Source organism: Trachurus trachurus (assembly GCF_905171665.1).
Source record: "Trachurus trachurus genome assembly, chromosome: 18".
Lineage (NCBI taxonomy): Eukaryota > Metazoa > Chordata > Actinopteri > Carangiformes > Carangidae > Trachurus > Trachurus trachurus.
The window spans coordinates 407,501-423,379 of record NC_139909.1 but is presented as its reverse complement, the minus strand read 5'-3'; the positions used below and the strand labels follow the sequence as shown (position 1 = coordinate 423,379).

General features: G+C 43.2%; 2 protein-coding genes across 4 annotated transcripts in view; one reads left to right on the top strand and one right to left on the bottom strand.

Annotated features, from left to right (window-relative positions):
- Positions 1-14,320, top strand: part of dlg4b (discs, large homolog 4b) — a 50,647-nt gene extending 36,327 nt beyond the window's left edge. For all 3 annotated transcript variants that reach the window (XM_083993396.1, XM_083993394.1, XM_083993395.1), the window contains 10 exons: positions 2,383-2,485; positions 2,594-2,690; positions 5,474-5,650; positions 7,881-7,918; positions 8,099-8,146; positions 8,295-8,396; positions 10,312-10,484; positions 12,254-12,363; positions 12,486-12,577; positions 14,171-14,320. In XM_083993396.1, coding sequence (XP_083849522.1) covers positions 2,383-2,485; positions 2,594-2,690; positions 5,474-5,650; positions 7,881-7,918; positions 8,099-8,146; positions 8,295-8,396; positions 10,312-10,484; positions 12,254-12,363; positions 12,486-12,577; positions 14,171-14,277 — 1,047 coding nt within the window. In that variant the 3' untranslated portion in view covers positions 14,278-14,320. The remainder of the gene's footprint in view (positions 1-2,382; positions 2,486-2,593; positions 2,691-5,473; positions 5,651-7,880; positions 7,919-8,098; positions 8,147-8,294; positions 8,397-10,311; positions 10,485-12,253; positions 12,364-12,485; positions 12,578-14,170) is intronic.
- mepceb (methylphosphate capping enzyme b) overlaps positions 1-15,879 on the bottom strand; it is an 88,780-nt gene that overhangs the window by 54,065 nt on the left and 18,836 nt on the right. The window lies entirely within an intron of this gene.

Genomic DNA, 15,879 nt, shown 5'->3' with positions numbered 1-15,879 from the left:
ATAAATGAAGTAGTGACCGGTGTAGCTACCAAATAAATGAAGTAGTGACCGGTGTAGCTACCAAATAAATGAAGTAGTGACCGGTGTAGCTACCAAATAAATGAAGTAGTGACCGGTGTAGCTACCAAATAAATGAAGTAGTGACCGGTGTAGCTACCAAATAAATGAAGTAGTGACCGGTGTAGCTACCAAATAAATGAAGTAGTGACTGGTGTAGCTACCAAATAAATGAAGTAGTGACTGGTGTAGCTACCAAATAAATGAAGTAGTGACCGGTGTAGCTACCAAATAAATGGAGTTCGGTGTAGCTACCAAATAAATGCAAGTAGTGACCGGTGTAGCTACCAAATAAATGAAGTAGCGACCGGTGTAGCTACCAAATAAATGCAGTAGTGACCGGTGTAGCTACCAAATAAATTAAGTAGTGACCGGTGTAGCTACCAAATAAATGCAGTAGTGACCGGTGTAGCTACCAAATAAATGCAAGTAGTGACCGGTGTAGCTACCAAATAAATGCAGTAGTGACCGGTGTAGCTACCAAATAAATGCAGTAGTGACCGGTGTAGCTACCAAATAAATGGAGTTCGGTGTAGCTACCAAATAAATGCAAGTAGTGACCGGTGTAGCTACCAAATAAATGCAGTAGTGACCGGTGTAGCTACCAAATAAATGCAGTAGTGACCGGTGTAGCTACCAAATAAATGCAGTAGTGACCGGTGTAGCTACCAAATAAATGCAGTAGTGACCGGTGTAGCTACCAAATAAATGCAGTAGTGACTGGTGTAGCTACCAAATAAATGCAGTAGTGACTGGTGTAGCTACCAAATAAATGCAAGTAGTGACCGGTGTAGCTACCAAATAAATGCAGTAGTGACTGGTGTAGCTACCAAATAAATGAAGTAGTGACCGGTGTAGCTACCAAATAAATGAAGTAGTGACCGGTGTAGCTACCAAATAAATGAAGTAGTGACTGGTGTAGCTACCAAATAAATGAAGTAGTGACTGGTGTAGCTACCAAATAAATGAAGTAGTGACCGGTGTAGCTACCAAATAAATGCAGTAGTGACCGGTGTAGCTACCAAATAAATGGAGTTCGGTGTAGCTACCAAATAAATGCAAGTAGTGACCGGTGTAGCTACCAAATAAATGCAGTAGTGACCGGTGTAGCTACCAAATAAATGCAGTAGTGACCGGTGTAGCTACCAAATAAATGCAGTAGTGACTGGTGTAGCTACCAAATAAATGCAGTAGTGACTGGTGTAGCTACCAAATAAATGCAGTAGTGACTGGTGTAGCTACCAAATAAATGCAAGTAGTGACCGGTGTAGCTACCAAATAAATGCAAGTAGTGACCGGTGTAGCTACCAAATAAATGCAGTAGTGACTGGTGTAGCTACCAAATAAATGAAGTAGTGACCGGTGTAGCTACCAAATAAATGAAGTAGTGACCGGTGTAGCTACCAAATAAATGAAGTAGTGACTGGTGTAGCTACCAAATAAATGAAGTAGTGACTGGTGTAGCTACCAAATAAATGAAGTAGTGACCGGTGTAGCTACCAAATAAATGGAGTTCGGTGTAGCTACCAAATAAATGCAAGTAGTGACCGGTGTAGCTACCAAATAAATGAAGTAGCGACCGGTGTAGCTACCAAATAAATGCAGTAGTGACCGGTGTAGCTACCAAATAAATTAAGTAGTGACCGGTGTAGCTACCAAATAAATGCAGTAGTGACCGGTGTAGCTACCAAATAAATGCAAGTAGTGACCGGTGTAGCTACCAAATAAATGCAGTAGTGACCGGTGTAGCTACCAAATAAATGCAGTAGTGACCGGTGTAGCTACCAAATAAATGGAGTTCGGTGTAGCTACCAAATAAATGCAAGTAGTGACCGGTGTAGCTACCAAATAAATGCAGTAGTGACCGGTGTAGCTACCAAATAAATGCAGTAGTGACCGGTGTAGCTACCAAATAAATGCAGTAGTGACTGGTGTAGCTACCAAATAAATGCAGTAGTGACTGGTGTAGCTACCAAATAAATGCAAGTAGTGACCGGTGTAGCTACCAAATAAATGCAGTAGTGACCGGTGTAGCTACCAAATAAATGAAGTAGCGACCGGTGTAGCTACCAAATAAATGCAGTAGTGACTGGTGTAGCTACCAAATAAATGCAGTAGTGACTGGTGTAGCTACCAAATAAATGCAGTAGTGACTGGTGTAGCTACCAAATAAATGCAGTAGTGACCGGTGTAGCTACCAAATAAATGCAGTAGTGACCGGTGTAGCTACCAAATAAATGCAGTAGTGCAGCAGCCTCAATAAATGTGTCCAGCTGCCAGAGTTCCACCTGTCCTCTGACTCCGTCTCTATCTCTGTGTGTCCAGGTGAACGGGGTGGACCTCCGCTACGCGACACATGAGCAGGCAGCTGCAGCTCTGAAGAACGCTGGACAGACCGTTACCATAGTAGCACAGTACAGACCAGAGGGTGAGCTCTCTCATACACACACACACACACACACACACACACACACAGTCTGTTGCTATGGTGATCTCTGCTGGAGGTAACCGTCACCATGGCGATTCTGTGTTGCAGAGTACAGTCGTTTTGAGGCCAAGATCCACGACCTGAGGGAGCAGATGATGAACAGCTCGTCTGGCAGCCTGAGAGCCACCCGGACCTTCTACGTCAGGTAGGGTCTCTACGATCTACGTCTCATTCTCGTCTCACTCTCGTCTCACCTGTTATCTCACATCTCTGTCTCACTCTCGTCTCACTGTCGCCTCACCTGTCTGTCTCACGTCTCACATAGACGTGCTGCTGCCTCAACCTTGAAGCGCCTGGGTCATTCCATGAAATCGGTAACTTTTGCGTCCCCAAGAAGTAATCAGTCATAAAATTATGATAACAACAAATTAATATGTAATTTAAAAATATAACATTACCATGTCTTCTCTCCTTACTATAACATCAAATTAAAGTCAATTAAACATAATTTTAAATAATTAAAATGACTTTTATGCTGATGAGGGTGAGGTTTTTGGCCTGTCCCTCACTGTTGTTGTTGTACGTCAACAGGACTTTTTATATGTAAAATGTTGGCAAAATGTTAAAACGTTCACATTTACATATTGTTTTAAGTATGATCTTATTGTAAAACAGTGTTTTTGGTAATAATATATATTAATTATTATAAATATTTACCAATTTATTGGTGTCCCCTGATTTTATGTCAACCCTGTTACCCTAACCAAAAAACCCTAAAAAAAACAATGGTACATCCCAGATTTGACATGGTTGACAGGAGTTTGCATCATCTCTTACCCAGGATGCTAACAGCTCAGTAACAAGTAGCAATAAACTCTAATTAGAAATACTGTATATTGTAAAGTTTATGTCGGTAACAGGGTTGACAAGATTAGGAAAACATTAAAACTGTAATAAAATATGGAATTTCACAGCCTGAGATGGCACAACATCATTTCTTGTCTTTTTAAACTTTCTTTGATTCCTGGCTACTTAAAAAACAGCAATTAAATATAGTTTAAATTTTAACTTTTCAAAGTTGAAAAGTTACAGATTTCATGGAATGACGCGCCTAGATTCCGTCTATCATTCAGCGCTTAGATTTATTACTGGTGATAAGTATGATGATACCCACCACTGTGTTTGGCTGGCCCTCTCTTGAGGAAAGGCAAGGCAAGAGGCACTGTCTCTTATACTGTATATTTTCAAGGCCCTTTTAGGCAAATTACCACCGTATATTTTAAATTTGTTAGAATGGAACTCAGGCACTTACATGACCCGTTCAACTGAATTGCTGCTACTTAAAGTTCCTCGAGTCTGTACAAGTATTGGTGAAACTGCCTGAAACTTGTTATGATGCACCTAACTCTTGGAACGCACTGCAGCACATCCTGAAATTAGACACGTTCCCTTCACTCAGCGAGTTGAGGAGCTTGGTTATGGATAATAGCTGTGTCTCTGGTTGTAATTGTTTTAAATGATTGTATTTCCTGTTTCTTGTTAAATGTATGTCTTGTATCTTGGCTTGTAACTCGACGGCATTGAAAATGAGGGTAACCACAATGTCTCTCGAGAATAAATAAAGGTTAACAAACGTCATCTCACATGTTATCTCACTGTTGTCTCACCTGTCATCTCACATCTCTGTCTCACCTGTCTGTCTCACCTGTTGTCTCACCTGTTGTCTCACACCCCATCCTGACATACAGCGACGCGAGCCACCGAGCGAGGAAGGAAAAGTGATTAGAATGCGTTACTTTTCTCAATGTGAACGCTCCAAACCAGGAGCAATGGTTGGGAATTGTCCAGGAAGTCCATCTTATGGAAAAATGGACATATAGGACCTGCTGAGACTCAAAGAGAACGTATTTGAAAGGAACTGGGAGAAATGGAACATTTACACGAGACGTGACACCAACTGAACGAACGCTAAATGGAACAGTGGACTGAACAGTAGCATCTCCAGACAGTGTGTTAGTGTTATTATTGTTACTCTAACTTGTACCTTGTTTGTTGTATTGTTTTTCGCCTATATGTGAAAACTCAATAAAAATATAAGTGATTAAAAAAAAAAGAATGTGTTACTTTTCAATCAGCCTGTCCTGATCGCTCCGTCCAGCGATGTCGCTCACCCTGAAATGATCGCTCGCTCTGTCTCTATCTGGACGACATTTGGCGGCGGTGTCCTGCCCCTAAACACTTCTTATTGGTTGATAAGTCCACGCTGCTTCCTGTTGACAAGCTACTTATCAGAGAGAGGAGAATATGAGAGGAAAAAACACTCAAAGATGTGAAAAACGGCAACCAGGAAATGCCAGGAATCTCAGAATAGCGCCGCAAGTTTGTGTAGCTACGTCCCTCGATAATTTGATTGTTTTGGATTCTGAGCCAATAGAATATACTTGCGACAAAATCGTCACGCTGCATCAGGACACCTTTACGCAAGTTTTTCGTCGCCATTTTGCTCGCTCGCTGCATGTCAGGACGAGGTGTCACTGTTGTCTCACATCTCTGACTCACTTGTTGTCTCACGTCATCTCACCTGTCATCTCATATCTCTGTCTCACACTGCAAAAACTCTAAGTCTCACCAAGAATATTTGTCTCATTTCTAGTCAAAACAAATCTCTTTCTACTTAAAATAAGACTCATCACATTAAAAAATCAGCTTGTTTTTAGACACTTTTTACTTCTTTCAAACAGATTTTCACTTGAAATAAGTAGAAAAATCTGATAGTGGATCAAGTTTTTATCTTATTATCTAAAAACAAGTAAATTTTTAGGTGATGAGTCTTATTTTAAGTGGAAAGAGATTAGTTTTGACTAGAAATGAGACATTTTGACAAGAAATAAGACAAATATTCTCTGTAAGATTTTGAGTTTTTGCAGTGCACCTGTTGTCTCACATGTTGTCTCACCTGTGGTCTCACTGTGGTCTCACCTGCTGCAGGGCGCTGTTCGACTACGACAAGCAGTGGGACTGTGGCGTCCTATCCCAGGCCCTGGACTTTAACTTCGGGGAGGTTCTCCATGTGATGGACAGCGCTGAGGACGAGTGGTGGCAGGCCAGGCGTCTGAACCAGCAGGGGGAGCTGGAGGAGCTGGGCTACATCCCCTCCAAGCACAGGTCAGTCCACAGGTGTTCCACCAAACAGAACCTGCTTCCAGTTCGTAACTGCTTCAAAAAGACAGTTCTCTGTTCCCCTGTAACTGTGCGTTCACACCAAAAGCTTCCAAAGTGTCAAAACGCCGGAAGTGAATTCATTTTCAATGAGAGCCGCCGACACTGAGCATCCAAAGCTGAGTTGAGCCATGGTTAACTCATGGTTAGCTATGACGCGGTTCGGCGGCAACCTGTCAGAATAGAGATGTCCATCGGCTGCCTTTTTTTTCTTTTTTTGTATTTCGGCTCCCCAATGACCAGCGCGATCGAACTTTGACGTCAGTCACGTGACGAGCGACCAAAGCGGCTGAAAATATTTGCCGTTTTGGGAGCTGTCTTGTCTGATGTGCACCCTCGAGCATTTTTGACGCTTTGGAAGCTTTTGGTGTGAACGCACAGTAAGGAGCTGAGTCAGAGCTACGCCTCCATTCAGGAGCTGTCTCTGCTGCTACTACAGTTAGAAACACACCTGAAAAGTAAAACCTGGTCCGTCTAACTAGTGATAATTCTCAGCCTGAACTCGGCTGGAAAAAAATAGAAAAAGGAAGTCGTCGTAGTCGTAAACGCCGCAGCCGGCAACTACATTTTGACGGCGAAATGTGTTGATATGAATGTTAGTTGTAAGGCAAGGCAAGGCAGTTTTATTAGTATAGCCCGTTTTTACCACCAGTTTGTCTCAAAGGGCTTTACATCCCATAATAGCAACATCCTCTGTCCTTAGACCCTCACATCCACTGAGGAAAAACTCCATGGAAAACCCTTTTAACAGGGAAAACCAGGAGAAAGCTCAGGGTGAGCAACAGAGGAGGGATCATCACCCAGGACAGAGATGTTGTTACACACAAGAAAACAGTTTATAACAGAGAATGTGAGAAACATGGAAATGGTTGTAGACAAGCAGGAATTGGTGCTGGTCTGGAAGAACCAGGACAGGCCTCCAATGACAGAGTCCAGATTCTTTGAGTCGCCCCTACCTTGTTTCATCAATGTAAAAAAAAAAACAGCAAATTTTCTGGTTGGTACATGCGCAAGTAAATGAAAAATGTACTTTTTTCTCAAATCTTCGGGGCTCAGTCTGCCTTCATGTAGGAGCAGACTGAGTCCTAGTAAAGGACTCACTGCTTCTGAACCAGAACTGGAACCAGCTCAGTGGAAAAGGCTTGAAACCATACACTGTAAAAAGAATGGCCGTAGCACCCGTGACGTCACCCATTGGTCTTGGGGAGTCGTTTTTGTGACTCCAACATGGCGGCCTGAACAGCGCCATGTTGGATTTACCGGCCGAGAACCCGCCCACTGGCCTCGAAGCAGCTGTCCACGGAGCTGCTCGGACCTGTCACTCAACGTTTCCGCGCCCTAATTGGCCAGAGTTTTAACCTAATAACAGTAAAACGGTAGAGTTAAAAAAAAATTCCCCCCCCTCAGAGTGTGTGCGGGGGTAGAAACGATCGATTGAGACCAGAAAACGTTCTGACACCAGGCTTTTAACATGTTTATTGAGGATGTAAAGTGGGTGATTTTAACATGGGGGTCTATGGAGAATGCTGCTTTCTGACACCAGCCCCCAGAGGAAGAAGAGGGGATTGCAGCTTCACTTCTCAGACTGACAACTGCCCCCTTGGTTGAAACCGCTGCATCTGTAGCTCCTCCCACTGCATCTGTAGCTCCTCCCACTGCAGCTGTAACCCCTCCCACTGCAGCTGTAGCTCCGCCCACTGCATCTGTAGCTCCTCCCACTGCAGCTGTAGCTCCTCCCACTGCAGCTGTAGCCCCTCCCACTGCATCTGTAGCTCCTCCCACTGCAGCTGTAGCTCCGCCCACTGCAGCTGTAGCCCCTCCCACTGCAGCTGTAGCTCCTCCCACCGCAGCTGTAGCTCCGCCCACTGCAGCTGTAGCCCCTCCCACTGCAGCTGTAGCTCCTCCCACTGCAGCTGTAGCTCCGCCCACTGCAGCTGTAGCTCCTCCCACCGCAGCTGTAGCCCCTCCCACTGCAGCTGTAGCTCCTCCCACTGCAGCTGTAGCTCCGCCCACTGCAGCTGTAGCTCCTCCCACTGCAGCTGTAGCTCCTCCCACTGCAGCTGTAGCTCCTCCCACTGCAGCTGTAGCTCCGCCCACTGCAGCTGTAGCTCCGCCCACTGCCCAGGTGTCTGAACAGCTGTTTGTGTGTGTGTTTTTGTGTGTGTTTGTGTTACAGGGTGGAGAGGAAGGAGTGGTCTCGCATGAAGAGCAAAGGTGAAGTTTCACATTACAGATGGATGACATCACTTCCTGTGTGTGTAGTTGTGCGTAACAGTGTGTAGTTTAGTGTGTAACAGTGTGTAGTGTAGTGTGTAACAGTGTGTAGTTTAGTGTGTAACAGTGTGTAGTTTAATGTGTCACAGTGTGTAGTTGTCTAACAGTGTGTTTGTGCAGGAAGAGAAGGTTTCGTTCACAGCTACGAGCTCGTCACTCAGATTGAAGGTGAGTCTCCTCTGACCTCTGACCTCTGATGACCTCACACAGACTGATCTGATGATGTCACTGATGATGTCACAGACTGATCTGATGATGTCACTGACTCTCTCTCTCTCTCTCTCTCTCTCTCTCTCTCTCTCTCTCTGTGTGTCAGTGGACTACGCTCGTCCCGTCATCATCCTGGGTCCGACCAAAGACCGGGTCAACGACGACCTCCTGTCCGAGTTCCCCGACAAGTTTGGCTCCTGTGTTCCACGTAAGAGTTATAAAGGCTGCCAACGCTCGCCGCTCACGTGAATGAATGAATGTATTTTTATTTTCGAACAGTATAAAAAAATATATATGTAACTATTTGTACATACAAAGTAAAGAAAAATAAAATAAAATAAATAAAAAATAAAAATAGAGCCAAGACATAACAAAACACAGCATATTGTTCGAAAAAGGAGTAGGAAGAAGTAAAAAACTTTTTAATTTCCCACCCCTTTTTAACTATTCTTCAGTTTGTAACTACTACATAATACATAATACCTATATAAATATATACCATATATATACACACACATAATAATTATCTCAATCCTAAATAATATAATACACCTATATAAATATATACCCTAAATACACATCATAAATATCTGTATAAATATATAATTCCAAATATAAAAATATACTACATACATATCCGTATAGTCTTAGTTTAGTTTATTATTACAGGACAGTGTACAATACCATTAATCACTTTTAGAGCAGAGAAGAGATGGTTGTACCAGATTTAGAAAAATAGTCCCACCTCTCCAGATGTTAGCTCCAAGTAGCTCTGTCACTGCTCAGTCCCCTCTACCATTGTTAACCCTCTGGAGGTCAAAGTTCACCTTCAACATGTCAATTACACTACTTTACTACATTTTTAACATCGTAAAAACATCAACTGTCTTTTGCTACGGACTGCAACAGTCCGTTGTCATGGATACATGACAACAACTTCCATTCATACCAGTCATACGCGTTAATATAATACATCCATGGTCATACGTGCCTGAGGCGGAGTGATAGCCTGCACTGTTATAAGGTTTTAGAATAGTAGCCGTGGTCTATGCTCATTATACCACGGTTAACATCAGATTGCCGGATTTCACCTTTCCGTTTTATAAATATATATACAGTTAAGGTCAAAATTATTAGCCCCCATGCAACTTTTTAACATTTCCCTAAAATAATGCCCAATGTTAGCAATATTCATAAAATTTTATTTAGTAAATCATTCATCAATGATATGACCCCATTTTGGTACACTTTGGAATGTGAAATAAATATTCGAGATTTATTTATGAACAATTTGGTAAAAATTGAGATGGTCAAAATTATTAGCCCTCTATGGGATTTTTTCATCAAAGTCGGACTGAACTTTGCCAGAGACAATTTGAAACATTAGGGTGAGTTTTGGAAGTCTGTGCTTTGGTCTGATGAAACTACACATGAGCTGTTTGGGCATGCACCACGATGAAGATCCCTCACAACAGTCTTGCATGAAACATCATGTCCAGATGAAGCCAGTTCAGCAACAATCGTCTTTGCAGAGCTCCAGGGTTTCTTGTTGACATCTCTGATTATTTTGCGCTCCAAAGTTTTGGAAATCTTGTGTTTTTTGACTGCTCAGGTGTGGTTTCAAACCGAGTTAGCAGAAAAAGCAAGCAAAAAATCCCATAGAGGGCTAATAATTTTGACCATCTCAATTTTTACCAAATTGTTCATAAATAAATCTTGAATATTTATTTCACATTCCAAAGTGTACCAAAATGGGGTCATATCATTGATGAATGATTTACTAAATAAAATTTTATGAATATTGCTAACATTGGGCATTATTTTAGGGAAATGTTAAAAAGTTGCATGGGGGCTAATAATTTTGACCGTAACTATATATATATATATAAACTATCCCCAAAATTAAATATATACCATGTATACCCTATACTAAGTTAGTTACAATATAACGATCAACACTATTCTATTAACCTTAACTGACCTCACAGGACGCCACTCACCTGTCTCTCACCTGTCTCTCACCTGTCACTCACCTGTCACTCACCTGTCTCTCACCTGTCTCTCACCTGTCACTCACCTGTCACTCACCTGTCTCTCACCTCTCTCTCTCTCTCTCTCTGCAGACACCACCCGCCCTCGGAGGGACTACGAGGTCGACGGCCGCGACTACCACTTTGTGTCGTCACGGGAACAGATGGAGCGTGACATCCAGTCGCATCGCTTCATCGAGGCGGGGCAGTACAACAACCACCTGTACGGCACGTCGGTGCAGAGCGTCCGACAGGTGGCCGAGCAGGTGAGACGCCCCGTCGTCGCCGCGGCAACGGAGGACGACACGGGAGTGGATTTTGATTCTCCTAAATCCCACAGAAATAATCCCATCCTGTCCCAATCCCAAACCAACCCCTTAACACAATCCAGCGGATGCACGTTGCAGTTTTCACGGTCATAACAGGATGTAGCACTAATTTCCGCTGTAGTTCTTTCCCTTCCTCCATCCTTCCTTCTTTTCTTCCTTTCTCCCTTACGTCTTTCCACAATCCTTTTCTTTCTTTCCTTCCTTCCTTCCTTCCTTCCTTCCTTCGTCCGTCCTTCTGCTTCCTTCCTTGACCTAATCTGTTCCTTCCCTCCATTTTTCTTTCCTTCCTTTTCACCTTCCTTCCGTCCTTTGTTCCTCCCTTCCCTTCGTCCTGACTTCTTCTTCCTTCCTCTTTTGATCCAATTGACCCAATCTGTTCCCTCCCTCGATATTTCTTTCCTTCCTTTTTCCTTCCTTCTTTCCACAATCCTTTTCCCCTTCCTTCCCTCCTTCCTTCCGTCCTTCCCTTCGTCCTTACTTCTTCCTTCCTTTGTGACCCGATTGACCCAATCTGTTCAACTATCTTACCTTCATTTTTCCCTTCCTTCTTTCCTCCCATCTCTCCCTTTCCTCCCATCTCTCATTCTGTGACAAACTGTAAACTGTTTTCTTGTCTGTAACAACATCTCTGTCCCGTCTGTCCGTCCTGGGTGAGGGATCCCTCCTCTGTTGCTCACCCTGAGCTTTCTCCTGGTTTTCCCTGTTAAAAGGGTTTTCCATGGAGTTTTTCCTCAGTGGATGTGAGGGTCTAAGGACAGAGGATGTTGTTACGATGCCATGTGAAGCCCTTTGAGACAAACTGTTTGTAAAAACGGGCTATACAAATAAAATTGCCTTGCCTTGCCTTGCCTTGCCTTTGTCCTTCCTTCCTTCCCTTCATCCTTCCTTCCTTAACCCAGGAGGACAACAGGAGGGTTAAGCGCAAGGCTTGCAAGAAATGTTCAGAATCAAATATCGATTTATTTTTAAATAAAATGTAATGCATCATGGTTTTCAGACAGTCCTGTCCAATCCCGTTGATTGTGCTGTCATAGATTCCGCTCCCTTCTGCTCCCGTTCATTTTTACTCACATTCTTGCCCAATCACGTGATTAGAGGTGGAATTGACTCCCATTGCCGCATAGAGGATGACATTTTTCGAGGAATTCCCACGGGTCACGTGACTCCCGTGGGAATTCCCGAAAAATGTCATCCTCTATGCGGCAACCAGCAGCTCCACGGGGGCTCCTGTGGTTAGCCTACTGTTACTAATTACTATTTTATTTATTTATTTATTTTTCCTATTTAATTAATTTAAATTTTTTCCCTTTTCATTACGTAAATTGTTTTGTTTTTTTTGTTGTTTTTTAATTCGGTATCCTTTATTTTTCTATGTTAATTTGTCTTTCTTTTTTTCTATTTTTTATGTTATGAATTTCTGTATTATCTTTTTACTCTGAAGACCACTGCTGTTGTTGTTGTTTTTTACATAGGGGATGTATTTTTTTCAGCCTTTTTTGGCTTCTACCTCTCCTACACAATGTTTATTTTACTATTTTCATTGTTTATGCAGGTTATATAATGTGCAAATAAAAACTAAACTAAACTGTGGCGATCATCGTGGTGACGTGTGTGTGTGTGTGTGTGTGTGTGTGTGTGTGTGTGTGTGTGTGTGTGTGTGTGTGTGTGTGTGTGTGTGTGTGTGTGTGTGTGTGTGTGTTGACCAGGGGAAGCACTGCATCCTGGACGTGTCGGCCAACGCCGTGCGGCGGCTGCAGGCGGCTCAGCTTCACCCGGTCGCCATCTTCATCCGCCCACGGTCACTGGAGAACATCCTGTGAGTTCAGAGGTCACGAGGTCACGACAACAACACACACCTGAGCTGCTGCACGCCACTAACTCACTAACTCTGTGTGTGTGTGTGTGTGTGTGTGTGTGTGTGTGTGTGTGTGTGTGCAGGGACCTGAACAAGCGCCTGTCGGAGGATCAGGCGAGGAAAGCTCTGGACCGAGCCATTAAACTGGAGCAGGACTTCCTCGAGTGTTTCACAGGTAAAAACTAGGACTGGGACGATATGCATTTCTCCCGATTCGACTCTTCTACGAATTTTTTGGATGCCGATTCGATTTAAATTGCGAATCTACGATATTGCCGATTTTCTAAATTTTTCATCTGCATTTTTAACACCAGTGAAACAGTTGAATGATTATGATTGTCTACAGACTATTCCAGGAACCATAAAAAAAATACACATGCAAGTCAGTTTTTCAAATTTATTCAGCAGCAATATATATGTTTACTCTCTTTTCAAAAGCCTGGACTGCATAAAAGAGGCAGAAATAAAAGACTATAGAACAAACAGGCTTCTGAAACCTTTCTGACAGAATGAGATCTAGACGGAGGTAAACTGCTGCATTTTAACATTTATCTGCACACAAATACTGTAGGAGCCTAGAAATTAACATACTCCATTATAAAGTGAACTGAAACCCTTTTCAAAACCTGGACTCTCTGTATGTAAAAAAGGCAAACAAATGCACATTGCACAATATATATATATATATTTAAAAAAAAATCCAAATTCATTTAAAAATCGTCAAAAAAAATATCGCAATACTTATGTGAATCGATATTTTCTCGCACCCCTAGTAAAAACCCTCCACAGGTGTTTGATACTCGTCAGGTTCCACAGCTGCAGTGATCGCCTGACACTAGGGATGTCACCATTACTTGTTTTCACAATTAAACGTGGTATTAAACACCACAATTAATTAATCGTAAAGATTCCTAAATACCGTCACTTACCCAAAAAGATTATGTCGGAACCGTATCGGCAGATGTGCACCAAAATAAAGGTAAATGCTCAGATACTGGTCCATTTATCTAACAACAGTAACATTGAAATGGTAGGAATTTAAAGCCCCTGTACAGACTTTTCATTTAGTGTTGATTCTGGCGGCCCTGTGGACGAAGACGGCAGAATGAAGACTGCATTTCCCACTGTCATTAAGACGTTTGTGTAGATTTGTTTTGGAAACGTCAGAAAGAAGACGGGACTTGCTTTTTTTTCTTTTTTTTAAGCAGTGTAATGTATCTATTGGTATCGTTTTGTGACCATGCCTTCCAGAGTATAGAATTAGACAACTTAGAAATAGCGTATCTTCACACTGATGGGCTCATCTGCTGTTGTAGGTAACAGTGACACATCAGCAGAAACCACAGACTTTTGCATATCCAGTTAAAAGCTCCGTACTGGGGCTTTAAATGTTAGCGTGTCATTTTTAATAAAAAAAAAAAGCAAAATAAAACAAAAACGATTAAAATAAATGTAAACATTTGGTATAGATGACAATTTATGACCTGAATATTTCAAACATTTCCCCTGGGGGGTTAATAATTGGTCCTATATTAATAGATTTGATTTTACACATTCAAAGAAACTAATTAGTGCATAATAACCGTGATAATCGTAACACCGTGATTATTTCTCTGACAATAATCGTACCAAGAAAATGTATAATCGTGACATCCCTACCTGACACCTGTGTGTGTGTGTGTGTGTGTGTGTGTGTGTGTGTGTGTGTGTGTGTGTGTGTGTGTGTGTGTGTGTGTGTGTGTGTGTGTGTGTGTGTGTGTGCGTGCAGCCATCGTGCACGGCGACAGCTTCGAGGAGGTCTACCACCTGGTGAAAGCCGTCATCGAGGAGCAGAGCGGCCCCTACATCTGGGTTCCAGCCCGAGACAGACTCTGATTGGTTCCCTCCGGCTGCCAGGCGGGGGCGCTGTCTCCATGGAAACGCCCCCCTCCCCCGCCCCCCCCACCCCCCCGCTCTCAAGGGCGCGACCTGATGATGATTGCGAGCCAGACGTTGGTGTTTCCACCGATTTCTTTCCTTCTTTAGGGAGGACAAAGGAGCGAGCTCAGTGATTGGATGGCTGCTGTAGCCACGGCAACCAAGAGAGATGGTCTGGTGAAGCTGAGTGTGTGCGTCAGACAGACAGATTGTGTGTCGGTTCAATAATCCTGTATCATCAGTAAATAACGATCAGAGACTGTAGTTCACTTGGTATTGAAGTATTTATACGATCCTATTTATTTATTTATTGATTTATCTATTTATTTATTGATTTATTTATGTCACGTGAAAATGGTGCGTGTGCGTGAGTGTGTGTGCGTGCGTTTGTGTGTAGTGTAAATAAAGGCTTGTGTGACTGTAAATAAAACGATGGGGCTCAAACACACAGTCTATTCAGGGCTTAAAGTATCAACAACCACTGGACTACAACACCCACAATCCTTCTCCGTTTGGACTACAACACCTACAATCCTCCTCTGTTTGGACTACAACACCCACAATCCTCCTCTGTTTGGACTACAACAACCACAATCCTCCTCCGTTTGGACTACAACACCCACAATCCTTCTCCGTTTGGACTACAACACCTACAATCCTCCTCCGTTTGGACTACAACACCCACAATCCTCCTCCGTTTGGACTACAACACCCACAATCCTCCTCCGTTTGGACTACAACACCCACAATCCTCCTCTGTTTGGACTACAACACCCACAATCCTCCTGTTTGGACTACAACACCCACAATCCTCCTCTGTTTGGACTACAACACCCACAATCCTCCTCTGTTTGGACTACAACACCCACAATCCTCCTGTTTGGACTACAACACCCACAATCCTCCTGTTTGGACTACAACACCCACAATCCTCCTCTGTTTGGACTACAACACCCACAATGGTTCCCCTCTACCTGGACTTCAGTACAACTTGAGTTCCAACTTGAGTTCTTCTCGTTTGGACTTCATTACCCACAATCCTCCTGATCTGGAGTCCCCTTCAGTCTGGATTGCTACAGACTACAACACCCACAGTGCACCTCTGCCGCAGTGGATAGTTCAGACAGACTTCTGGTTGCTTAGCAACAACGAGGAGGTAAAACTGTGACGTCCATTTTTAAATGAAAGGCTGTGGACTACACTACCCACAGCTCCCAGCTGTGTTAAGAGATTACACACCACCCACCAATATCTAGTGCACAGAAGAACTACAGTACCCACAAGTCCCAGCAAACACTCTCCTACCCACAATCCCCGGCTGTGGGTCTAAGATGCCAGGATTCTGGACTACAGTACCCATGATGCTCTGCTGCTGAGTGTGGGTGGAGCTACAACACACCTGGACACGCCCACTCCAGTGTCCTTAACACAAACTCTATTTCCCACAGTGCTTTGGGAGAATCCTGTCCTCCACCTGTGACCATGGCAACGAGGAGCGAGGGCGGAGCCACGCGCTCCAGTGGGTTTAGACTGAAAATCAGGGTCATGTGAATAATTATA